Raw genomic sequence first — 27,257 nt, 5'->3', positions numbered from 1 at the left:
ATCTATCTGTTGCGGTTGCGGAAGTAGAATCTTGTCGTGTTTGTGAATGGTAATGAGTTGAAAAAGGGATTTGAGGGGAACTTCATCTTTTTATACGGAGATGAACGAACATTGGAAATGACTTGTTTGTACGGTAGAGACGGCGATCATTAAGCCATCATATCTAGCTCCATTCACACTACAAATGTGGCGGGGTGTAGTTGAACCCTAATTGTTTTAGCATCATGTTAGATACCACAGTATTGCTAACTTTTCAGGGATCAAGAAATATACCACGTAGGGCTCAATAGGACGATCAAGTCACGATCGTTAGATGACTATTACTTGATTCGACAGAGTAAATCCCTCCATTATTGGATGAATATCACATGATACATACCTAGGTGTGTGAAATTCGAACTTTAGAGTTCAGTTGGAATTCATTATATAATACAGAAGTAATTAGCACCATTTCATGTACTCCGATTGATACGAGAGGTGGACGATCCAAAGAACGATAGATGGGTATACCCTGACAGTGTATTTCGATATGACGGCTATTTCCTAATCTCATACGATGGGATTTTCATGGATTGATCTGTAGTGCGTGATCACAACAGATTCAAGAGCCACTGTGATGTATCGATTACGTGACAATCTACCCAAGTACAATTCAAGGTTACCGAAGTTTTGCTTGACACTGAATCATTCCAATCATATTCATCTCTCTTTACATTCTAATTGTGGAACTCATCACCTCACTCACCACGGCAGTCCAAACTTTCAAGAAAGTTATTACTTATCATAAGAAATAAACTCGAAAAGAACAAATCTGCAATCCTTCAAGCTCAAGATTTCGAGAAACCACAGAAATTGGAGTAATCATCCGCTTTGAAGACTTTTGAAATCGTATGCCTATCTTATGTATGTTACTGATATATTTAATCCTACTATCATCAGCCTATTCGCACCTTCTCTTTGCTAGTCAATAAGCTCATGAGTGGGTGGAAAAGTATGTTCGCCAACAGTCATTTTGTTTGTGTAATGATTGTACCTCGTTCGATCACTGCACCTAGATTTTTCGTGGGAGCCAAAGTGAAACAAGTTATCATTTGATATTTGCAGAGTGACTTCATGGTACTTAGGGAGTTGCAGTGAAATATCATGGTTTTATCAGAAATACAAGAGACTCGGATCATGAGCGACTACCAGCTTTAAAGGGATATATTTCATTGAAAAGATAAATAAATTATATACCTTTGAAGACTCTAGGCATTTACTTCTAAGTTATATCCGTCAGTATTTGCAGAGACATACTGGAATTAAGACTGCCAAGACTTAATCAGATAAAGTGTGGTGCTAGTCAAAATAGTCTTGTTGAAAAGCATACAAAAATAGGTACTGACCAATAAGATGTAGAATCAATCCATATAATTCAGTTGTTCAAACCTCGATAATAGATTCAAAACTTTTGAAGTACCAATTGACAGTCGAGATAACTTCCAAAAGAAAATTTATCTCATTTTCGTGGATGCAGGAACGATTGAATCGCGATTTTGATGTGCTCACCCCTAAGCGGAGCCTCCTCGCTAGTGCTTGAGTTTATTTTGACGTCGGTAATCTCGAAAATTCAACCAATCATTCAGCATGCTCCATAATTCCATTAGACGAAGACGCGAATACATTATCTGAGCGAAAATTAAAATGGAATGTGAGAGCGGTAGAGACACGTGCTTTCCTTTCCGAGCAGAGCCTCCCCGTCCATATAGAAAGGCATTCGACAACTCAAGAATGGCCTTTTGCATGCCTTTAATTTTCGAGCTACTATTAAAAAAACAATAGTAAATGGGGTCAGTACGATCACAAGAATTCAAGCAATGAATATTCGGATTTACATTGGGTTTTCTCCGGATTTCCAAACGGGATGATGGTCCACTGTTGCTTCCTAAAGTAGCAAATATCTTTAGCCTATAATAGTTCCTTGGCAAGAGAAAGTCAATAAACACGTATGGCAGTTCATATAGAAATATGATCAAGATGCACGTGGAGCGAATGATCGGTCGGTGTCTTGAAATGGAGGGGTCATTATTCTCCTTGCATTCTTGGCTATCGAACTCTGCCTATTCTTCGTGATTCAAAAAACCACACTTTTCGGCAGCCTCTGCAGCTCCATTATTGTATCCTCAAGTTATTGTCCTATTGAGGGGGAAAGTATATGCTATCGTTCATATTGAGCAACTACAAGCAAAGGGAAACAAGTCGTCGAATCAATTCTTTCAAAGGCAAAGGTTTCAAACACCTCTTCACTAAAAGAGAAAGGACATCTTAGGTATTATCAAAAATACAAGGCCCTACGAATATAGAACAAGAGCGAAGTATTGACATCTCGGACAGCAGAGATGTGAAATACCCCTCATTCAAAAGAGAAGGTAACCTACTGAGCATTGAAGATAGGCGCGCAAAGGTAGAGGATATTACTGAATTGATAGATGAACTGACAAGGGAGGTACAACAGAGCGTCTTTGAAAGATATGCTACTCTACTAAAGATCTTACAATGGTGTATTCATCTTGAGCGAATATACACGCTTGTCGTTTTTACGCTCTGGATAGCAAGATTTTAATTGCCTTCTATTTTGTATTATGTTCACTTGATTTGAGGCATTACACATTATCGCCTTGGATTTTATGTGTGGCGCGATTGCGTCGTAGATCGCTTTAAATTCGAGCCTCCTTCCTCTTTCTGTGGGTTATGAAATTGTTCCACCAGTCTCGCTGTGTTTATTGTTCGACAATCAACCTTTTCTCTCATCAATAGTAGCTATTATCATGAAATCGGTCGTATTAATCTACCTACCTATATCTAAAAGCTCTCGGCGATACCCTTTCTCAATATTGTTTCCACAATATTTTCTTCATCCCCATTTATACCTCAATTCCAAATGTTTACCCCTCAACCTCACGCCATTAGCAAAGTACCCTTGCCCTGTCAAGTTCACTCCCCAAAGAATTCCTTCAATCTCCAAACAACTAGCTGACCAACGGCATCTACTGTGTGTCTCAATTCCGTATCTGACCAACTGCAAATGACGAATAACCACAGCGTATCCTCGTCGTACGGTTTCGATACACCCTAGAAGGCCCCTTCGGCGTTTTGCGGCGATTTCTTCCTTTCCACAAGCCCCTGCAAAATCAATGTGACATCATTGGAGATGAGATGATAGTACGGCGAATTTGTTTCTACCCATTCGTCCCATCTACATAAGAAATCGAGTCGCCGGTGGTTATCAGACTTGATCAGATTCGACCGAATTTTCCGATAATACAATGGTGGAATGCACAGATTCAAGATTCCGGAAGGCCAAGCCTCGCAGATGAACCCATTCAGGAGCTTGGAAACAAACTGAATATGGAGACATCGACTTTCGGATACAGTTTCTGAGATGGCTGCCCTTAAAAGATCTTAACAACAAGCCCAATCTACCACGTATATACCGTGTAGCACATTCCAACCCTATATCTAGGATCAAAACCCATAAACCACAAGATTGCAAGAAGCCAATAAATTGCAAAGAGTTTCTCGACCAAGAAACCTACCAGCCGAGGTTTTGGATGGTTTCGTTACCAGAGACCGCAAGAATACACATGCTAACGGGTAAATCACGGACTGTCCTCATATTAGCAGCAGTTTTGTCGAAAATCATTCCATATTCCTCTCCGGTAACAGTCCCTGAGTTGGTAGCGACGATAATTATATTGGGGAAAATGGGTTTCGATACCTTTAGTTGGATGTCCGACCCGGAAACTTTATGGTCTTGAGCTTGGAATGAACATAGATAAGAATGGGTTGAGCAGGGTAGTCTCTTCAAACCAGCGATACTTCTCTTCTACATTCTGGAATCACGGTCCTCTGCTCCCTTTTTCAAAAGTAAAAAATGAGAAAGGGTACAAAATAATGGTGAATCTTGAGAGAAGGTAGTGGCAGGGCAACTATAGAGCACCAGAAAGTTCCCATATCAAGACGAGAGCCTTGAAAGGACCAGAAAATACAACAGGGTATGGTTAGTAGGGCCATTGATATGACAGGCTGATGGAAATAGCAGGACGATGGGTGTAGTGGGATGATGGGGTTTCTCAAGCAACCACCATCGCAAGACGATGTCAATATATTATTAGAGTGATGGCAGATCTTTCATAACTGTCGATTGATTATGATTCATGAGAAAGCCATACCAGTTGCCACTAATCCTCCCTTGAAGTAGGGATACTGACAATCCCGAGTCAGGTCCCATATCTCCTTATCGTTATCGACATTCAGCATACACTATATAGGAAGCCCATACAGTAGTGATTACCTTATGTCCCTATATAATTCCAGAAATGAGATCAAGCACACATTCGGCAACTTCACATATTGAATACTACTTGGAATTCACTGAAATATTGGAATCTGATATGGAATTTTCATTCTACTCTAGCACTAAATCAGGTTTGGAATACTTAATCTGAATGAGACTGAGTATTTTACATCAGATTCCCATATTTCAGCACACCTTTGTAAGTATTGGGCGTGACGATATGCAATGAAGCAAATGTGGGCCGCCAATTATCTGCGGAAGAGTGTTGAAAAGACTCAAAACCAGCGACAATATCACTGGTGTAGACTGGCCATGGCTCGAGCGTCAAGATTCAGCATCTCCCTCGACTCAATATCTCTCTTGGTCTTGACTCCGCCCTTGGCGATATGATCTCACTCATTACGTTGAGAGAAAGGTTCGATGAGACTCCGATTTCATGGGGCGCCAGTTCTAACTATCGTAAGTATGATTCAAGGTCTCCCCTATCCTTACCCTCCCCCCCTTCAAATAATGTATCCTCCCAACTTGAAGTAATTCAAAGTTGTGGTCACTTTAGTAGTAGAATCTTAAAAAATGTGGTATTCCAATACCAAATGCGCCCCAAATCGCAATCCACACATTGATGCTTTAGCTCTTTTTAGGCGTCGAAAGAGAATGACAATTACTTGTTGCTACCAACAAGATAATTATCTCAGAAGCCATCAATCTAGTATGTTGTGCCAATCGTTATATCCCAGTCAGCCTTATACATTCGATGTCTCCGCCTTAATGCGGTTAGCCCGTGCTTCGTATTCGCTTCTCGTCTTCCAACCCCTTTATATTCTTCCCATTATCGAATGACATTCCATTGATTCCTGGTAGGGGTACTTGGGTTCGACTCATGAGTATTATCTCGTTGGTACTTTTTCGCATTCTTCAACTCTTATCTCTTTTACATCCATCTGCTATGACTCAGCGACTTCCGTTGACGGCCAACTCAAGAGCTTCTATAACACACGCATTAGCACAATCATCAGCACCCCCCTTTTCTACCGTTCTTCAACTTTATGGGCCATTTCTCTCCCGAACTCAAGACTTCGCATTGTGTATATGTCATGTTTTCACAAAATAATTCTCCCAATGTGCATTCATGGGTAGTATCTAGGGCAACTTAAACGATGTGATATCTAGATATTTATAAGGTGTGCTTATACATTTTCTACACTATTTCCAATAGTTCAGATCTACGATCAATAGATTTGGACTAAATCTTTGCAATAATACGTTAACCCTTTCAAAATTTGGATCGGCACATGGTGCTGAAATTTAGCCTTTCTAGGTGATCATCTACCTCTTGAACTTTGACTCATTGTCATCTGAGAGATACATGACGTCATCATCTTGAGGAAAGGAGTGGAGACTGAGATCTTTTGACAGATTGTAAGTTAGTAGAGTGGAGACTTAGAAGGTGTTTAAGATATGTTAGTTAAGCTAAAAGACAACTGGTGTCATACGTGGAGAAAACTCAGTATTTTTTCTGGACATATAGAAAATTCATATCTGTCGATCTCTTGGCTTTGGTTAAATATGAGAGATAGATGTATTAAACAGGAAACTGTGAAATCACGTGATTGGGTTTCAGTATGAAATACTTGATACTTGGTAAGCTAATGGATATGGAAGTTTGAACCGGGTGTGAGGGGTTTTGGCGTGGAGTTCTCTTGTTGGAAGTGTGTGTGGGGGGAGAAGAGGGGAAGGGAAACTCTTATTGAGTGGTTGATTTGTGAATGCCTTGATTTATGGACGACTTATTTAGTGTGTATGTGCATATCTATCTACACATAGGTAGCTAGTGTATGTTCATGTTTGTAGGAAAGATAGGAAAGATGTTGTATATGACGTGTTGAATGAAATGAATAGTGGTAGCTTGTGATGGGAATAGTCAGTAGTGTGTAAGAAGGAACTAGAATGCTGACTCTGGATTTCAAGGATGTGGAAGTTGGTAAATGGAAGTGAATTTATAGTTTAGATGTACGATGCATGATGTTTTAAATGAGATATGGGCGTGGCTAATTGCAGGTATTTGGGTTTAATGACTGCGGGATCTTTGTATGTTCGTCTTGTTTTTTGAGATGAGATCAGATGAGATGAGATGAGATCAGATGAGGTGAGATGAGATCAGATGAGGTGAGATGAGATCAGATGAAACGCGGGGTATTGTGGATCTTTGGATTTCAGATGGGAGAGAGTGTTTCATGAGCTTTCTACACGAGATTTGTGAAGTTGACGTGGGTAGTAGGTATACAGTTTGTGGATTTGGACTATCTTCTCATGCCTCTCTTCATACTCCTATTCTCTCCCTCATCGATTTTACATGAGTGGATTATTTTAAATTTTTCATATAATTTTCATCGATGACTTTGTCACACAGCATACATTCCCCTTTCTTGTCTACTGTCCTAGTATCTCAATACTCTACAATGTTTCCATCTGAAATCTCAATATATCGATGCAATATGTCATCTCAACACCGCATTGCCCTACTTATCCACCCTCCAACCCCAACTCACCACCACGAAGTCAAGATGAACTCAAATCGATTCATTCCACATCCTCCTACATCCTCCCGCCACTCTCTAACCCTACCTAGATATATGCTACTAAAAGAATTTTACCTTACCAGCCATCCACCCATCCATCCACTACGTAAAAGCTTATTCAGATCTACTTCCTCAACCTAACATCACAATTCCCAACACGACATCAAGCCCAACAAACCTAACAAACCCGCAAGATCTAAAACATTTTAAGATATTCAATGTTCCAACCTTCCCCATCCATCCATACATACAGTAGTCAAAAAGGCAGTGCCGAGCTTTCTAGAAGCTATCAATAATCCAACTAACAAATGTGAAAATATCGATATCCTCTTAATTTTCACCTCATCTTTGCACATCCTAATAACCCTCCAGATAAACTAGCTTTTTCCAGAGACACCCAAATACATCAAGACTACAGTAACTCGAATATCGTACCGTTTGATACATGTATCAAGATAGCGAAAACATATATGAATAAGTTCTAACATGCATCCTCATTATGTTCATCTCCGCTAGTAACTCAGCTTGCTAATACTAATACTTAGTATTGATCTACCCGCCTACCTATCGAGATAGGAACGACTTCCTCCTTTCTCACGCTCGGGATCTACACACATATCCATACACATAAACTCATATCCATCCATCCATCCATCCATCCACACAATACACAAACACACACACAACATTCAGTACCTGAATAACCGCATTCTCTCATCCCGCATCCTCACCCCTTATCCCTTAGTATACCTACCTACCTACCTACTACCCACCTACCCACCTATCTCTCACAAAGTCACAAAGTACACACACACACACCATACCATACCATCCACCCACCATGAAAAATAATCTCTCACCCAAGATATCCTATTCCATTCTTGACACAAAGTATAATATATATAGTACAGTATAATAATAAAGCACAGCATATTAAAAACACCTCTCTCCCTCCCTCACGAGCGCTTTCGCAAGCGGAATGAGATGAAATTTAGGTAGATCTTCGATACTACGAAATCGAAATCGAGATATACTTGTAGGGTAAATAGATAGATAGATAGATAGACAAATTAACGATTCGATTTCGGGAATGGATAGTATGATAGCATGATAGCATGATACATAACGTTAAGACTCCGAAAATATGGATGCGATCATATAAATCCTATATATAATCTACCAGCAATCTATCTCCTTTCACTTTCACTTTCACTAGGCTAAATAACAAGGAAGGTTACACGAAATGATTAATCAACTAATTAGTTCATATAGCAAGAGGTATCTATCTACTTACTAGATTAGGTACTCCTCCATCTACGCCTACTCTTCCCATTCCCTTCCTTACCTTTCCTTACTTCCCCCATCCATCCATCTACTCATCCATAACGTACCAAACATCCAACCGACCCACCTTCACCAAAGCATCTATCCAAATAAACCAATAATACAAATACAAAGTAGATTTCATGAACCGTTTGTCATGCGCGCGATATCGATAGTGGAATGGTGTTTGATTATGGAGAGTTGATGGACTGTCTAGATTACACAAGCTAGCTAGATGAGGTGACGAACTTACACATGGATGAATCTTGTTATACAAAATGTTTTGAAGAGACGAGTTGACCTTGTTAGACACTGGAGCTGGTATAGTGCACTAGTTGGGAGGAAATAAAGATCTTACCTATTGTCACGGGAAAATCGATCAAAGGTGCTACTACCCAGACGCGGAGAAGGAACGTCGCAACCCCCAAAACAAGACACCGACTATCACGGCTCCAACCATTTCATTCCCAAGAAATACTAGGTAAAATGCTTAGATCGTGACAATAATAACGACTGACGATCCCGGCGTCTGTCAATACGATACCTACTACTAGGTGGTACACACATAGACGCGAAGCAAAGCAAAGCAAAGCCGCAAACATGAATTCCAAGTTTGAGCACACGACATCATCGTTCACCGCACAGATCACCACATTCTCCAAGCTGCTGCTGATCGCGCGAGGATCTTCTGTTCCAGAGGGTGAAAGGACGGCTCGCGGCGAGCTCTAAAGTTTCCCACGATGATCAATTCCCGAGTCGAGGTTTGTCGTTGATGATGATATCTGATGAGGGGTGCTCCACTCTTCCTGTTTCATGGCTGCAGGAAAAGTAAGTGGCCATCGAACTGTGAATTTTGTCGAGTCGAAATTGCGACTACGCAGGTTGACCGACGGGTTTTCTGATTATCGCCGGCATTCTTGAATTGTGTTGACGTACTTCAATTCATGTCATGAGGGACCTCAAATTCACCGATTCGTAATCCTCACATCATTTGAAATTGCGAACCAAAGAGAGATTCTTCAACGCATCACATGATCAAAAAGAGTACCGGCGAGAAAGGATGAGTGATGTAAGAGAACAAGGTATATGTGAAAGTTGGAAATCCTACAATGAATACCTACCTATCGGAACATTTTCTTCTCTTGGATATCCATGGTGGTAATATTGATAGCGGCTTCTTATCATTTCAGCCTTTTGACAACGGGATCTCTAGATAGTGATTCCGATTGGGTAGTTTGATGAGGAGGATGAACATCCAACTATTGAACCTGTTGGGATCTGGAAGGGTATTGAGAATACGATGAACTGACTACCATTTGCCATCATCTGAAGATTTGATTGACTCAAGCCAGATTGCTGAAAGTCTCATTTGACGGGATTGACATGTCTGAAAGCCAAGAAATTCATCCGGACAGTGTATTGCTTTTTTGACATGTTTTGAAGTATTACGCTTCCCATTAAATAATATAAATAGTATCTCCAGACGATTGGAGTCTTCGGTCCCGATCTACCAATGTCTTGGAAAAGGATGGGTGTGATTTGATTGACCAAGAATCAATTATCGAATTGGAAATGAGCATTTCCTTTACGGAAACCGGAAGGTTTCGTGGCTTCCTCGCAATCGATTGATTTCCCGTGAGTAAAGAAAAGATTCAATATTAAAAAACGAAGTGACTACTGGGTCAGGGAAAATAGGGGACCAGAAGCACACATCGTATCGTTGCGAACAGACCACATCATGTCCCTTTAGTATATGAAAGTTTGATCATCATGTCGGTTCGCCCCGCAGCAGATATTAACTGGATTGAGTATGATGGATCCTTTTTTGAAAAAGGGGTTCGTGATCCAGGTCGAATCATATCTTTGCGGTGAGGCGTGGTATTTCCTTCTTTGACGTTTCATTGGCCGTGTTTTAGGAAACAATGTAAAAAGATATGCGTGGGCCTCGAACATTTTGGATCGTTCTTTTGCTGATTTTGTTTTCTTTCTGGAATTGGGCAATTGTTTGGTACTGGAAGTTCGAGAAGATTTATTCCGAAATGAGGATTTCGATTCTTCGTATTCTAGAAGGCAAAGAGAACCGGCAGAGTGGATTGTGTAAGGGAACTAAGAAGTGTCATTTTGAGGGGAGGGGGGAGGGGAGGGGATATTGAGCTTGTATAATTTGTAAGACGTGGGACGGTGAGATGGGGGTTTTGAGTTTTAGGGAACATGAGGGTGGAGGATGGAGGTGCAGGTTGAAGAAGGGTGATTGTGATACTTGGTGATGTGATACTTGGTGATGTGATGCTTGATGATGTGATACTTGGAGAGTTGTGTATCTAGATAATTAGTTGAGTAGTTTTGATATAGTTATGAGAACTTTGGATAAAAGAAAACATTGAGTAACGAGTAACGAGTAACGAGTAACGAGTAGCGAGTAATGAGTGAAGACTGACGATTCAGCAGCGTTCGTTGCTGTAGAGATTCGGAATATTCAATTACATTCAACTCATTTGATTTGTTTTGATTTGTTTTGATTTGACTTTACGAGTACAGTACAGCACTGAGTAGTGTAGTGATAAAATAAGTTTTTGTGTTTTATGTATGCTGTCGGCGCGAAACTACCCTGCTCCAATAGATTGTAATTGAATGAACTCTATACCCGATATGGAAAATCCGAATGATTTGTGAGGGGAGGAAGAATGAAGAGAAGAGAAGAGAAAAGAAAAAGAAGGCGATGAAGTCTAGGTACAAAGTCTACGGATTCTACGCCTTCCATGAAATCTCCCAAAAGATGTATGGAGGCGTAGGTATGGATACCTTTGATTAATCTATCAAGATTGAATGCCCAATTTGGGTAATTTGGAACGGAAGTATTTTGTGGTGGAATCCACGAAATCCACTTCCCGGTAATTGTCTCTCATCCATGACTTGCATCTCAGGAGCATCTAGGGAGCATCTCAAAGGACATACTCTGGGCTACCTGGTAAGTACTCCATACGGTACTCCATTTCATATCACCGTTACCGAATCACGAAAATGTATCGAACTGGTGATGTGATGTATCGGATCTAACAATATGTAGAGGGAATTACTTTGGATTTCCTCTGGATTTCCTCTGGATTTCCTCTGGATTTCGTCTGGATTTCCTCCGGATTTGCATCGTATATATTTGCACATACACTTGCATACAGGTAAATATCTAGGGATGCACACATACAAAGAGGCTACTAGGTATTCTCGAACCTTTCCACCCAAGTAGATACATTCAGATGTAACGAATGATGCGAGTGAATGTAGGTCCTCCGTACAGCTTCTAATGTATATGAGATATGAATCTGCAGAGATCAACATGAACCAACTGCAGGAAGCGCACCATCACTGCAGAAACCTGTTCCACACGAACCAATGAACACTTGACGATGCATGGATGGAGAGAATTGTGATCATTTTTTATTTTATTTTGATAGTGATAGTGTTTTAAGTGGAAATGGACGGCGTACGCAGGATGGGGTTCTGTCGCCAGTGTGTGTATTTTGAGGGTGTAAGTTAATGCCTCTTGACTCTTCAAGTGTTGTATGTATATACGACGAATGTGTATTGCTCAGGGTCCAACACCAGGAGGATGTGTCTATCGTTCAAGGTTTCATTCGCCATCAACCAACCAACCACCGACCTACCCAATCCCTCAAGATATCATCACAATCGATACTCGGAACCAGCCAAAGTTTCCATGTCCTACATTCACATCCCAAGCACATCGATTTCGCTTCCTTGCCATTGGTTTGATGGAGTACAGACCCGAGAAATACCCTAAAGTCTTTTCTTGCCGTTCATCTTATCTTAATCGGGTATTGGATGCAGATAATACATCTCAGAGAAACTATATTGATCAGACTGAGGGGGGTCACGGGATGAATCAATGAGTAATGGCCAGGAAAGTTTAAAATAGAAAAAATCAAAAGGAATTTAAACATTCTCTAGCAAAGAAATGCGAATGGCTTATGTTCGCTCTAAGAGATGTGATACTAGCCAGAACTAATGACGAAAGTCACTACTGCTTAAGTCGGCACTATGCTACAGGTCGCCATGTACGAGGAGTAGAGAGATGGAGGAAAAGGAATGGGAAAAGTATATTTATTGATGGTGATATTGATGTGCCCTTTCTTTTCGAGAGAAATCACTGCTTCATCTCAAGTCCAAAGCAGTTCTTCATTTGCGGCCCCCCTCACCAAATACCATATCAAAAGAAAATACACGGCCAAAATTCCTTTTTCGATTATATTATTAAACCCAACCATAGAATCCCATCTCTTTATCTATCTCTCTACCGACCTACCCAGTATCGACTACCTCAACTCGAAACTGTTTTCATTATCCCCTTTCCTCTTCCCCTTCCCCTTCCCCATCCCTCCCCCTCCCCCTTCAATTTTATGATGGTTGCAAGCGAATCTCCCGAGGTATGTATGTATGATATATGTATGTCTGTGTCTGTGTCTGTGTCTGTCTTTATACCATCAAAGTCGTAGGTGCTAGGTAGATATTGTGGATGGTGATGGTTTGAGTGCCTAGTAATCTAAACTAACCTGATTCGAGATTAGCGTCATTAAGGAGTTACTTTCTGGCTTCTCTTCCCAGGTTTAATAAAATCATTAAAGCAGATTTCTCCCCTTCCATCATTTCATCACCTCGAAGAAAGTCTCTCCTCTCTCCTCTTCCATTCTTCATTCTTCCTCGATTCTCCTCCAACCTGCGTCAAGTATTACAGCCTTCTTAATACTTAGACTGTCTACTCGAAGTCGATTCTCTTTTCTTCAATATAATGCCAAAATCGGCACTTTATCTATCCTTCATTCTACAATAACAATAGGTCAATTTCACAATCTCCAATTAACTTCTGGTCGCAATCTCCCCACAGCAAGGAGAACGAACACACAACCCCCCAGTACAAAATACCTATCGTCAGAATTCTTGTTCAACCACCCACATCAAAAATAATTTCAAAAACAACCACAACATAAATATCTTTAAAAACTCGACCGACAAAAGTCGAAGATCTCATACACACATCTCGCGAGCAATCATTATTCATCTCGGTTTGGTGTGAGAAATTACCATCCGAAAGTTCTTTTTTTGCTCAAAATCTTTGGGGGTACTATTGTGCGAACACTTCGGACTAAAGCTTTGACAAGCGTGCCCACCGGCTCCTTGCATCACAACAAACTTTTCTTTTCTCTTTCTCAACATCAAGAATATCTGCCTCTCATGATGAGTCAACAGTATTCCGAGATGTTCCAGGACTATCCTCCAAATCGATCGCCAGCGACAAGTCGAGGAGCTTATGGCAATATGACGCTTAATCGCCAATCATCGCGACAATTTATGGACAATTATCAAGCACCTCTTCAAAATGGAGGTGGACTTTACGCTTCTGACGACGCATCACAATACAACGGAAATCAAGCCGGCTATAGAGGTCCTTCCAGCAACGTGAATTATGCCTACGAAAGTCAAACTTGGAACTATGGAGGTGCGAATGGAGCTAGCACAATGGGCACAGCAGGCCGTATGAGACCTCAACAACAACAAGCTCGCAGAGCTGAAATCCCATCTGTATGTTACCCCTATATTAGTTACGAATGGAATCTTGCGCGCCCCTCGAAATTAAACTGACACTTGGTAGGGTTGGATGAATTCAGGCACTCCGTCCCTCGGCGGTCCAATCACCCAAACATCCTTACAGCAGCATAACTTGTCTGGCATGTTTGAACAACCTCAGCATTCCCATCGCTCACCCCCACCACCAAATCAGCAAAGCGATCACGAAGAGCTCATCCCAACCGCTATCGTCATCAAAAATATTCCTTTTGCTGTGAAGAAAGAACAACTGACAGAGATGATGTCTAACATGGGATTGCCATTGCCATATGCCTTTAATTATCACTTTGATAATGGTGTTTTCAGGGGTTTAGCATTCGCTAACTTTACTGATGCTCGCGAAACGCAACAAGTCATCGATGCCTTAAACCACATGGACTTGCAAGGACGAAAGCTCCGAGTAGAGTACAAGAAGATGCTTCCAGCTGCAGAGCGCGATCGAATCGAACGCGATAAGAGAGAAAGACGCGGTCAACTTGAAGAGCAACATCGCGCACCAAATGTCATCTCCACAGGCTCCCTTCATACCGCAGGATCTATGACTTCCATGAATTCCGGCCTGAGAACTACATCCCCTTCACCTGTAAACATGCGTCAGAATGTTGCCACCACCAATGGTACCGCTGGTTAGTGCTGATTTCTTTTTCTCGCGCACAAAACTACTGAACTAACATTCTTGCAGCAGAGTACGATTTAAATGATCCAACAACATTGAACTATTACACCGAGCTACTCTTCTTCAAACAAGACGCCGAAAGAGAAGTTTTAACATTTGCGCCTACAGTTTCTCCTGCCGATCGAAGGATAATCCACACCTTGGCTCATAATATGGGATTAGATCACCACTCTCAAGGACATGGCGAACTCCGTCAAGTACAAATTGTCAAGCCTAAGCTTGCCAGCCCACCTTTGAACTCAATCCAAGCTGGATACTATAACGAATCCCAACGTCGTGGACTCAACCGAGCTGCAACAATCGATTTCAGTGAGCAGCGAGCCAATGACGCTGCCTACCAAATGCATACGCTCGGCCGACAAGGTTCCGGTCTTCTGGATATCCCAGGTTCTCCAGGGGTTCGTGACCTGCTTAGCGGTGATCGTAATTTACGAACCGCCAAATCGTTTGCGGACTTGCGCTCCTACACGCCATCACCTGTACCGTCGTCGGCGAGCTTCCCAGCTAATATGACCCAGAATATCGCCAGATTCCAAGGCAACGATTATGGCCTCGGATCAGTTACAGGTGGAACTCCTAACTTGACTCCTACGTCTGCAGGACCCTTGGGTCTCAGAGAGGATGCATTCCTTGCCAACGGCATGAGTAACATGTCACTTGGATATGATCGTCAACCCCGTTCGAACGCGCCCGGACGTATTGGTCAGGAAAGAGATAGCTACACATCAAACGCTGGTCCTATTGGAAGCCAGCGTCCAGTCAATGGAAGCCTTGAAGACAGCAGCTCCAGAAATGGACAAAGTGCAGTTCCAGAGAGACAACCAAGAGGCCCTACTAGTGATCAATGGGGATCAGGATTTTCTCGCAACAGACAAAATGGTCATGGTAGCAAAAGCAGTGATGGTAAGTCGTGATGATCAATACTGAGAATTTCTAGCTAACCGAATGACAGATTCATCTGAGCGAAACGGATTCACCTCCGCATCTCGGTTCATGTAATACTCCTCGAGAGATTTACGACGTTACGAACATTAGAGCTATTGACGCGACCTATTCCCACCTATTATAACGTCAAATTACGGGCAGCGGCGTTTAGTTGTCATCCCCTTTCCCTCAGCGGAAACACGTTCTCTTCCATGCGATCTTTTTCAGAGCTTCTGATTTGCCTAAAAACAGGCTCGTCAAGCTCGGCTCTTGTTACTGTAATTACACTTGTGACCTTGATCTCCCAATTGGGAGCCCCTGGGCTCTAGACCTATTCTTGCTCGCGGTATATACAAATTTTGCTTAATACTATCACCGATTGGCTTCCGCGAACGACGACATATAACGAATCAACTAGGATACCATTAAATCGACTGGGCAACCTTGACGATAACGCTACTATGACCTCCTTTCGGTATCCATCAAAACTAGGATCCGGATTATTTTAACGTCTTTGGACAATGAATCCGATAATAACAGAGGGGCTCGCCACACCCCTTTTCTACCCACGATTGACGACCGTAACGTCCTGTCATGCTATAAAATTATAAAAATTACCTTGGTCAGATATTCCAGATATCGACTCAAACCAACATCGATGTCTACTCGCTGGTTCTCGAGTTGAATTTACAGGGCTGATTGAGGAATACGAAATCATTGTACTTTAATTGTTTACTGCTCCTCTAGGTCATCGAAGTTGGAAAATTCTTGTACTGTTGTTGCTGGGACTATTAGTTTCAGAAGGGGGGGTTTGAAGGCCATATGTGCATGTTTGATTTCAGGGTGTATTGGGTTCTGACTCTTATTGCATGAGACATGGAGTAGGACTTCAATGCACCCTTTTGCGCTTGAATTTGTGCTGCAACTGATATTATCATGTTATCACGGCGTCTGGCGGTGGGGAAATAATAGGATATAGGGAAAACAATCACTCATCGCCTACTCTGTCTTATTATCATGTGTTTCGTGACCATTTGTGATTCTCTACTTGATACATTTCCTGTCCCAAGTTGTTCTATGGACCAAATTGTAACTATCCTCTTGACAAAATAGATCCCGATTGTTTACTGGCTGTTTACTGTCCCTCACCGCTATTTGTATACCACTCGGGCCGGGACTTCCGCTCCGTACGGAAGGTTACTTTGCATCCGAGCCTCTTAGCTTGATATGCCTACAGATGTTGAACGGCAGAAGTTGAAACATTCCCATGTGGTTCAAGGATGTTATCGGTGATAGATGGGGATTAGTACATCAGTATCATTAAACACTTGAGATATGAATTCTAGAGAGTGATAGTGTAGATTGGGGAACACTTTGTTGATTGGGTATGAGGAGATGTGCTCCTTGAATCAGATTGGCAAACGAATCTAGAATGAAAATTGAAGGGAATAGATGGATGGGTGGTTAAACTCTCGAAATGAATCTTGATTGGTTGTTGGAGCTCATTGGCAGTTGAGGTTTCTTATCCAATCTCATGCCTTGAATGTGAAGATTATGTAAGCTTGAGCTTACCCTAGCTCCATTGAAATTCAGTCAGAAGTCAAATGATTGATCGACATCTTTCCATCGCATCCAACACATCTCACAAGGCCTCATTAATTTGTCGGACTTGCTCCTTTGTACAACTCAACATGTCATCACTCTACAACCTCGAACCTCAACCTACTGCATCATGCATTTTACACACCACCTCTGGCGATATCTCTCTCGAGCTCTGGGCGCAACAAATCCCCCTCGCATCTCGTAATTTCCTGCAACATTGCCTCGACGGCTATTACGATAATACAATATTTCATCGCCTTGTGCCGGGCTTTATTCTACAAGGTGGTGATCCTACAGGCACTGGATCTGGCGGAGAATCGATTTACGATGGCGGCGAATTTTCTGAAGAGAATGGCGTATGGCCGATGGAAGAGCGAAAAGGTCAAAATGCGGGACCGAGAGGAGTGGGCTTCAAGGACGAGTTTCATAGCAGGATAAAATATAATAGGAGAGGATTGTTGGGAATGGCCAATGAAGGGAAAGATACGAATGGGAGTCAGTTCTTTTTTACTCTAGGGGATACGCCTGAGTTGATGGGGAAGAATACGTTGTTTGGTAGGGTGGAGGGAGAGACGATATATAACTTGGCGAGGATGGGGGAGGCGGAGTGTGGAGAGGGAGAGAGACCGTTGTATCCTACGAAGATTACGGGGGTGGAGGTGTTGGTCAATCCGTTTAAAGATATGGTTAGGAGGGAGAGGGTTGCAAAAATTGCGGTTCCCGAGAAGAAAGCTCCAGAAAAGAAAAAGAAGAGGAAAGCTGGGAAACAGTTGTTAAGTTTTGGGGATGATGGGGAGGAAGGTGTCGAACAACCAGTTGTCAAGAAAAAAGCGAAGTTCGATACGAGAATTGTAATGGATGATGGAAATGCAGATAACGAACCGGAACCGGAAGCTGAACCTAAGGCTAAATCCGCGTCGAAAAAGAAGGCGCCCAAAGCACGATCATTAGAATCTCCTCAATCATCGCCAGAACCCGAAGCAAGAGCACCTCCCAAACCGTTGCCCAATAGAGCCGCAAAACTCGAACGAGATATTTCTTCCTCTCCAGAACCTCAAGTTCAAAAGGTTACTTCTTTACTAGATCGCACAAATGCGCAAATAGCGGAACTAAAAGCATCCATGAAGCGGAATGTTCAAACTGCTCCCGAGCCTAAGAAGAAGAAATCCGCTTTGGAAGCCATGATTCCAGCAACATCCGTTCGTGGGCGAAAGCGCAACGCAAACGGAAAGTCAAATGCTAGTAACGATCAAGCAGCTCTAGATATCTTACGAGCATTTCGAGAGAAATTGGAAACTGCACCACCTGAAAAGGAAGTGGCTAAGCCCGTATCACATGATGAAGCTGAATCGAAAGCCGAGGAAGATGGAACGGTTGATGATGAAGAAGCTGCATTGTGTGATTTACACTTTATTGCAAATTGTCAGTCTTGCAAATCATGGGAAGCGCAAGGGAAGAAGAAGTGGAAGAAGATTTTAATGACAAAGGGTGGATGTCTCACGCGTTGAGTTTCAAGGAGGACAAATTAGGCAAGGATCTCAGTTATAGGAAGAAAGCCGAAGAAGAATTGGTGGTTATTGATCCTAGAGAGAAAGCTAAGTCGCTGAGGGAGGAAATGAAGGCGAAAAGAGAGGCGAAAGCTGGAGGTTCGACGGGTAGAGAATGGGATATCAAGCGAAATGAGAAATTAGCGAGAGGGTCGGCTTTGGCTGGGAGAGGAGCTAAGTAGGAAATCTATATGGTAATGGCGATAAGGAAGTGTGATAAATGGTTCACATGACGAAATGGTCTCTAATGATATAAAGAGGAGAGTCTTTTCGATCACAAGTCAGGAAGCTGAATTGACACATCAGTGGTTTCTCCCAAAGTGATGCAGATGATGCGACAGTGAACAATGAAGATGATGAAATAGGCGATATATCGAAAGAAGAAGAATTAAGCAGGCAAAGGGAGGAGAGGATGGAAGTGATCTGGATCTCTTGGCAGTCCGTGGGACCACCGCTGGAGTGGCAGTCTATAAGGATAGCATTGAAGTAGGAAGTTCTCAAAGAAAATTATTTGGATCAATATCTCAGATTTCAAAGAAAGGTTTCGAGCGTAGCGAGCTAGGGGGTTTGGGGGCTTGCCCCCATTAATAGAAATTTAGGTAGATAGGAGAAATTGAAAATGAAAATGAAAATGAAAATGAAAATGAAAATGAAAACGAAAATCTACATTGTTTGTGTGCAATAGGATGGATGGATGTAGGGTTTACAAATGGAAGTGAAGTTGGAATTAATTTGATTTTGAAGATATAAGTTTTCTTTGGATGGGTTTCATGTGTACAATGTGGCTACCTATGTATAATAGGAAGATGTGAAATGATAGATAGGGTACCGATAGTATGGTACTGGGAATTGCTTAAGTGAAAGTCTGTTTTTGATATGAGATGGATGGATTTGGATTGGATTAGATTGGATTGGGTTGGGAACTCCGAACTCCTTGTGTGTTATGTGTTGAGGGTGCTCAGGTGGGCGGGGGAGATGGATTGTTATTTAACACTCATCCATTCTGCCTCTGTGGAGATTTACTTTTGGAAGGTATGTATCTGGGTGGATAGGTACTTTGGTAGATATTGGTGTTATTGTTATTGTTAATATATTCCAACTCTCTTTGTGGTGTGATGTAAATGAAGATAGATATACGAGGTACTTTTGGAAGCTATCTAATTGAATAGAAACATACTACACACCTGCGAAGTAGATAGATAGATATCCACCAAGCTACCTCGCGAGACGCGACCGACGGGAAATTCCGAACACCAGACTCAATCTGCAAGATTAGACGAAAAATGTGAAGATGTGGATGGGGATCTTTTGCCAAATTGGATGGTGTTTAGAGTGTGCGTTTTGGATTCTTTTGGAATTGATGTTATGTGGCTTTGTTTAGGGATTGTTGTTAGGGTAGGGGGAGTTTTGAGAGGGATTTTGGGTTGGAGGTTGGGGGTTGGGGTTTGGGGCTTGATGTGGTATTGAATTTTTGAGTGAGGTGTACACGGTAGATTGTTGGTGTTGGGGTTTTGGTGTTGGTTGCGAGACAGGTAGGTATCTATCTATCTGCTAGTGCTAGGTATCTATTTACTATACCTCCTTATATTGATTCCCCACCTGACCCACTGAGCTAGTCATAAACATTATCTAATTAAAAAATGAGAAGTCCATGATTTTCTGTGATGCACTAGCGATTTATCGATCAGAGGATTAAAAGCTCCGCTCTCTGATAAGGTTAAGGTTGATGAGAGAGGAGAGAGTGAAGCCAAAAAAAGATGGTTGGTTGGTTGGTTGGAGCACCGGTGGAGTGGAGGAAAGATTGTCAGCCTTGTTATTAGTCAGCATTGTCATCATCGATTGAAAGCTGGGGGGGTGAAATTTCTGAAGACAGAAGACTGAAGACGGAATTTGTGGATGTAGGTAGGAGAGGAGGTACCTAGGTAGAGAGAGCAGATGCGTATACTCCGGAGATGCGGATTCGTAGGGAAGTGGATGTAAATGTATGTAGAAGATGTATATGCATTCGGACTGGAAGTTGGATATATATTTCATATTGTGGACTATCTTGTGCGTATACAGAGAGAGTGTGTAGAGTATCATATTTACACTTGGTAATCTGATCTATCTACCCATCTATAGCAGTATCTCTTCTATCTAGGTATATCTCCTAGACATTAGATAGACAGAATAAATTATACTGAAAATAATCTATATAATTTAAAACTCATACAAATGTCTTCTATTCCCATTCAACTGATATCTCCATCTTTCTCTTTCCACAATTAGTTTATCCAAGTAATGGGAATCCAAAAAGTTTCAATTCCAATCAATAAAAGAACAATAAACTTCAAGAAGAATCCCCCTCTCCCCCCCCCCCAAATCAAAACACACAACGAAGAGCAATATCAACTTTATCAACTTGCATCATACATAACCCCACTACCTATTTCCACCCCCTTCAACCTTTGTTTTGAACAATAACTTATTCTAAGAATCATCTCAACACATCTACCATTGACTCATATCTTCCGTCCATACCTTTGATCCGCCATCATCATTTATAGATACCTTCAATCCTTCCTGCACAATTCCATCAACTCATCGCCCCGAGCCTCTACCAGAATCTCCCGCGACAATCGCCAAAAAAATTAAAGGCAAACATTTTCCACCATAGAGTAAACCATTTATCTTCGAGTTTGGCGTCGCACATCTATCCTCTGCTTGAAGTCGCTAGGGAGGCTGCAGGTAGCCTCGACTTTGGACCCGTGAATCGTTTGCTACGGCACCACAATACAGCAGCACAATTTCTACATAACAGCTCACACTTCTACCTTCACTTCCCCTTCCATCTACTTCTACGACAGCTACACATCCTGTAAAAGATCACTTCCACGCCCATCCCGCATACACACCTCATCGAATGTATTCTCCTCACATGTCTTCCACCAATCCCAGAAAAAGAGCTGCACCGGGAGCCTCGTCTACGATTCAAACACCACAAATGCAACAAACATATAATGCAGGTACCCAGTTACCTAGTGCCGAATTCTTGCGCTGGAATCAAAACTCTGATCCTCAAAATTTCGCAGATCCAACCACGAGCAATTATATGAATATGTTTGGAGCAAATCCCGGTCTACCGCAAACGACCACCGGTTTTGATCATTCCATTGCCGCGCAAACTCACTCGACGCAATTGGCTCGTCGACCGAATGTGAATAACAATCGCCAACTTGTTGCGCCGCGGACGTACGACGGTTCGGGTGATGCTTGGGGAGCTTTTGACGATTCGATGATGGATTTACAGAATGGGCATGGGGTGAATGGGGAAAATGATGATATTGAAGCTCTGGAGGAAAAAGCGGCTATTGCGAAAAGAGATGCTCAGTCAAAGAGAAAACAGATCCCACCATTTGTGCAGAAGCTAAGCAGGTAAGCGCTTCATCTTTTGCGAGCTTCGATTGGCATTGTTTGCGCTGACTTTCTTCCTTGATAGCTTTCTTGACGAATCGAAGAACACGGAACTCATACGATGGTCGGATCGAGGTGATTCGTTTGTGGTGCTGGATGAGGATGAGTTTGCGAAGACGTTGATTCCGGAATTGTTTAAGCATAATAATTATGCCTCTTTCGTGCGACAACTTAACATGTATGGTTTCCATAAGAGAGTAGGACTTTCCGACAATTCGATGAAGGCTAGTGAGAGGAAGAATAAGAGCCCGAGTGAATATTACAATCCTTACTTCAAGCGTGGACATCCAAATCTTCTATGGCTCATTAATAAACCGAAGGGGGGAACGAATAAGATTCGTAAGGAGGGAGGACCTAGAAGAGGGAAAGTTGAGGAGATGGGAGATGGAGATAGTGATGATGAGGCGAGAGACATTGAAGAATTTGGTCAAAATAACTATACCAACAATGCAGCCACGAATCGAGCGATATCAGCCGCGCCAGAGTCTGGACCATTACAACGACGAGAAATTGCAGTTGTGCAGGGTCAAATCTCTGATATTCAAAAACAACAAAACACCATCTCACAAGCTATTGCACGCCTGAGAAAGGATCACAATCAGCTCTATCAACAAGCCATGGCTTTTCAAAATCTTCATGAACGTCATGAGAGTTCGATCAATGCCATCCTCACCTTTCTTGCTACGGTCTACAACAGAAGTTTGGACGGACAGGGAGCTGAAAATATTACTCGGATGTTTCAAACTGGGTTGAATCAACAAGGTCCACATCCACAACAAGGCAATGTTGTGGATATTGGTGACCTTGGAACTCCTCAGCAGCAACCAGCAGCTGGAAGTGTTAGTCCGGTTGTTCGTAAAACACAAAAGTTATTGACAGCAGGACCACCGGAACGAGAAAGCAGTCGAGTTACTGAAGCTTCAACCGCTGCTTCTAGTCCAAGAAATCAGTATTCGACTCCACGTTCCGGAACAGTTGAAGAACTTTTCGAATCTCCTAGTGATAGTACGACAACGAAGACTGAACCGCAAAGGGACATGTTGAATATTATTCAAAACGCTAATTCACAAAGTCGACCTGAGAATAATGTTATGGACTTTCCGGACATGCTCACACATTATGAGAATGCAAACGGAAATTCCCCGCTGACCTCGGAACAGCGCAGCAATATGCTTAATATCATTGCTAGCACTTCATCAGCTCCAGGTTCCAACAATGCACTTGTGAGTCCGGCACCTCAGGCACCTGATCTAGCACAAATGGCCTATACTCAAGCTGAGATTGAAAACTTGATGGGATTACAACAACAGCAAAGTGATCGTATTGCAAGTCTTTCCGCAAATCTTACACCTCTCAGTCCTTCGGGTTCTATCCCTGGTGTTCAAGGCGACTCGTATTTCAATGGCGCTGAATCCATTGATCCTCAGCATTCACATCTGGATTTAGACAAATTTTTCGATTCCCAGGCATTTTATAGTGGAGGGAGTCCGGGAAATCCGAGTTTCAACTTTGATGATTTTGGTAACGGAGTGGATGGGAGTGGGTATGGGGGTGGAGAAAGTCATTTTGATGTTGGTATGGATGGTGTGAATGATGGGAGTGTGAATGGTACTGGATCGAATGGGAATGGAGTGAGTAGGATTGTCGAGACGGTAGCGAGTAGTGAGTCGACGAGTCCGGCGGATGATGGAATGGGAGATGGGAATGGGAATTTGAATGGAAATAGTAATGGGAATGACAACGCGAGTAATAAGCGGAGGCGGAAGATCTGAGGATGGAACATTGAGTGGGTGGGAGAAAGTGCGAATTGCGAAAAATTATGGGATAAGATGTTAAGGCTGGTGTCAAGGGGCGTTTTTCTTTCCATGGAAATGGAGGTGGTTTAGGTGGAATGGATGGGTGGATACTTTGAGAGGATCGATAGTTGCGGGCGGATATTATGTTGGTTGATTTTTACCTTTTTAGATTTCGGCTCGTGGAGTTCTTTCCATGTTCTTTTCTGTTCAGTCCGTTTCTCTGTTGAGGTGAAATGGAATGGATGGAATGATATTACATGAGAGAGAGAGAGAGGAGCAAGGAAAAATGAAAAAGGAAAAGGAGAGGGGAGAAAAATTCATGTGTTCATATTCATATTCACATCGTACTTGTGGGGATTGGGGATGGGGGTGGATATTTGAATTTGAACAATGGCAAAGGAAAGATGGTATGCTGCTGATGGTGGTGGTAGTGGGGGGAATTTCGGGCTGGATGGGAGTTTCCTTTCCTTTCCTTTAGGGAGAGATGGGGCAGGGCAGGCATAGCATGCATTCATGCATGCATGGCGTTTTACTTTTCTGCTATTTTACTGTTCACCTTGTTGCCAAATCTTCAGACCTTTTTCCTGATTGATCGTCTCTTGCTTGTCTTGTCTTGTCCTTTGTTTTTGGTCCAGTCATAGGGAAGATGGGGTGGGATTGATGGATGGATTGAGTGAGTGAGTGACAGGTGGAGGGGGATTTACTGTATGGAGGTTGCTTAGCTATATACGTATCTAGCAAGGAAGTAGAATAGCAAGAAAGTAAGAAAGCACTTGATGGGTGAGTGCGATTGTTTATACCAATGTGGATTGCTATCAAGGAATGGTATGGAAGATTAGTGGGAAAGCTCAATACTCAATAAAGAATAGTATGAAATACTGGTATTAGAGATTTATGTTAAGATTGATGTTTATTGTTGAAGATCAAGATTAGAACGACGAGTCAATATCAGAGAGGATGGTAGAAGATGATGGTAGAAGAGAATAGTAGAAAAGATGAATCAATGTTGAGATCCCTTATTGGAGTTGCCGATGCGTAAATTGAGATACTGGAATGGTGAAACTGTGAAATGCTGAGATGGTGATGATGATGATGCATTATGGTATTTTGGCATGAGATTAGTGGGTTATTCCCCCCCCCCATCCCTTCCCACTGCGTTTTTTTTCTTTTTGGTGGAGAGGAATGAGTGAGAAGGTGAGAGAGAAGAAAGGGTAAGGGGAAAGGAGAGGGAAAGCAAAGGTAGTTTGAGAGGCGAAGGAGGAGGGGAGGGATATTAATAGTTTTATGGCTGGCTAGTTGGCTGGATGGATGGATAGATAGATAGACAGATAGATATTAAATTGGATTGAATTGAACCAAGTAAATAAATAAATAAATAAATAAATAGAGAGATAGATGTATAAATCAAAAGTATTCACATCATTCATTACATCATCATTGAAACGATTGCCGATCCAAGATTCGAGATAGAGGAATCGATACCCAGTATGAGGTTTGAGGTGGGGCTGTAAGTTGTGTTAAAATCGAGGGTTGGTGCTGATAGAAGTGGATGATGATAATGATGATGGGTAATTGATGATTTGGGCGTGTACTTTGTGGTTGTGGGATGTGAGCGTAGATGTGTAGATATGTATATGTATATATATGTATTGTTACCAACGTGGTTGAGTATCGCTTGAAAGTTTGGTCGAGGGACTGAGGGGTGTTTGCTACGGAGAAGAAGGAGATTAATCTTTCTCGGGAATGGAATAGATGGATGGAAGCGGAGTATTATTCTTGATTGCTTCTTCTTCTTGAGAGACTCAATGTCGCTTTTCGTTGGAATGCATGGTTAGTTGTATCGAAACTCATCTCGAGATTTCGGAGGGAAATCCTGATCAAGTACATTCGAGTAGCGTGTAGGTTTGGTGAGTTTTCAGGGTTCGGAGCCCATAATTTCATGGATGGTAGAGTATCATCATCACTAATCATAAATCTACCGCACTGAATACTCGCGATACTTCGTCAGGAAAGTAAATGATGACTGGATAACAGAAGAATGTCTTTAGAAATCGGCAATTCGAAGGACCGGAATGCCAAGATCCGTAGATGCGTGAAGATTCCATAGAAATCTATCTATTGAAACCTAAATGGAGTGATTTTTAAAGAAAACATAGTATGAAGATTTATCGATTGGTGAAGCTGTGAGCGCGGCTGATGGTTTGACTTGACCGTCGGCTTCTCATCGCTTTCTCTCGGCATCGACATTTCGCCTTTGATCAAAGAATCGGATGAACCTGAAGGATTTGATTGACGACTACTAGGTCGTCGAGTAGTAATGAAACATTACCTGGTATTAGCAAGAACGATATACTATCCTAGCGCCCTATATCATCAGGGATATTCATGCCCATTACATTTCCAATTCCACAGTCTTTATGCGACCGCGACCAATTCTCCATGGATAATACCAAAAGTAGACGCAAATATTGATTTCAACCAGCTATTCGTAAAGACGTTCATATGATTGGTATGAAAGATACTTCTCAAAGAAGAGCGAGTACGCGAATAAACATCAGTCTGTCATCAATCAACTCGAATCTGCCTTTCCATAGCCATCTTAACCCAGGAGATTAAATATGCCAGCTGATGCGGCGAAGTTCTCGTAGAAAGCTAACATGTACCTAGCTCATCACATTCTCAGAGGCTGTTTCGAGAGTCGCTGATGTGAAGTTGTAGACTAGACCAAGGACCTGAATCCAGAAGATTGAAGGTGTCAACTAGAAAAGAGCGTGGGATTGTAAACATGAGATCTTTGTCATATTTCGTCATGCTCTGCGCGTTTTCATTTACTGGAAGGTTGACTTTTGAAAATTAGAATGCATCAGAATTAGGCACCGACTTAAAGATATCCAAGTTTGGACTTGCGGACCTCCTCCTAGTCATTGCGGAGCCAAGGAATATAACTAAATATAAAAGTAATCGGATGACATGATTATAATTAACTTTGCGGACCAGTAATTAGAGCCATCTCCCTAAAAGTCGCAGAATGAAGAGTAGATTAATGATATATAGGATTCGGATTTATTGCCCTTTCATCATGAGCTTTTGTGAATCTGAAGCGAGTTTTCATGCTCTCCTAATCAGGAGATCGTATTTTGGATAAATAGTTCACAGGGTTCTTACGAGCTTGCAAGCATCGCACTGTCATATTTCTCGTACATCCGTAGATCCACAACTTGTATATTGCTGACTTGATCTGACATGGCAAGTTCCGTTTCCAGTCTCAAGATCCATGACATTGATGTAGATTTGAATGCTCCGAATGAAACCAGTTCCTGCAAGGTGATTGACAAGGTCCAGACAATCTGAAGGTGGTTTTCAAGAATACTGCCAACTTTC

At 42.1% G+C, this 27,257-nt stretch overlaps 3 protein-coding genes across 3 annotated transcripts; all 3 read left to right on the top strand.

Moving 5' to 3' along the window:
- Positions 1-13,485: 13,485 nt before the first annotated feature.
- Bfra_004583 (putative r3h domain protein) lies at positions 13,486-15,553 on the top strand (the record flags this gene model as incomplete). Its single annotated transcript, XM_037334984.1, has 4 exons — positions 13,486-13,833; positions 13,904-14,504; positions 14,561-15,457; positions 15,507-15,553. 4 exons carry the CDS (start codon positions 13,486-13,488, stop codon positions 15,551-15,553), a joined length of 1,893 nt encoding a protein of 630 aa, XP_037193518.1.
- Positions 15,554-17,169: 1,616 nt separating this feature from the next.
- Positions 17,170-19,117, top strand: Bfra_004582ia (putative peptidyl-prolyl isomerase cwc27 protein; the record flags this gene model as incomplete). The annotated part of the gene is made up of 3 exons (XM_037334983.1): positions 17,170-18,476; positions 18,533-18,805; positions 18,934-19,117. The coding sequence occupies 3 exons, from the start codon at positions 17,170-17,172 to the stop codon at positions 19,115-19,117; spliced, it is 1,764 nt and encodes a 587-aa protein (XP_037193517.1).
- Positions 19,118-21,529: 2,412 nt separating this feature from the next.
- Bfra_004581 (putative heat shock transcription factor protein) lies at positions 21,530-23,852 on the top strand (the record flags this gene model as incomplete). Its single annotated transcript, XM_037334982.1, has 2 exons — positions 21,530-22,041; positions 22,106-23,852. The coding sequence occupies 2 exons, from the start codon at positions 21,530-21,532 to the stop codon at positions 23,850-23,852; spliced, it is 2,259 nt and encodes a 752-aa protein (XP_037193516.1).
- Positions 23,853-27,257: the final 3,405 nt, after the last annotated feature.

Source organism: Botrytis fragariae, assembly GCF_013461495.1.
Source record: "Botrytis fragariae strain BVB16 chromosome Unknown tig00000050, whole genome shotgun sequence".
NCBI classification, from domain to species: Eukaryota; Fungi; Ascomycota; class Leotiomycetes; order Helotiales; family Sclerotiniaceae; genus Botrytis; species Botrytis fragariae.
This window is presented reverse-complemented; position numbering and strand designations above follow the sequence as displayed.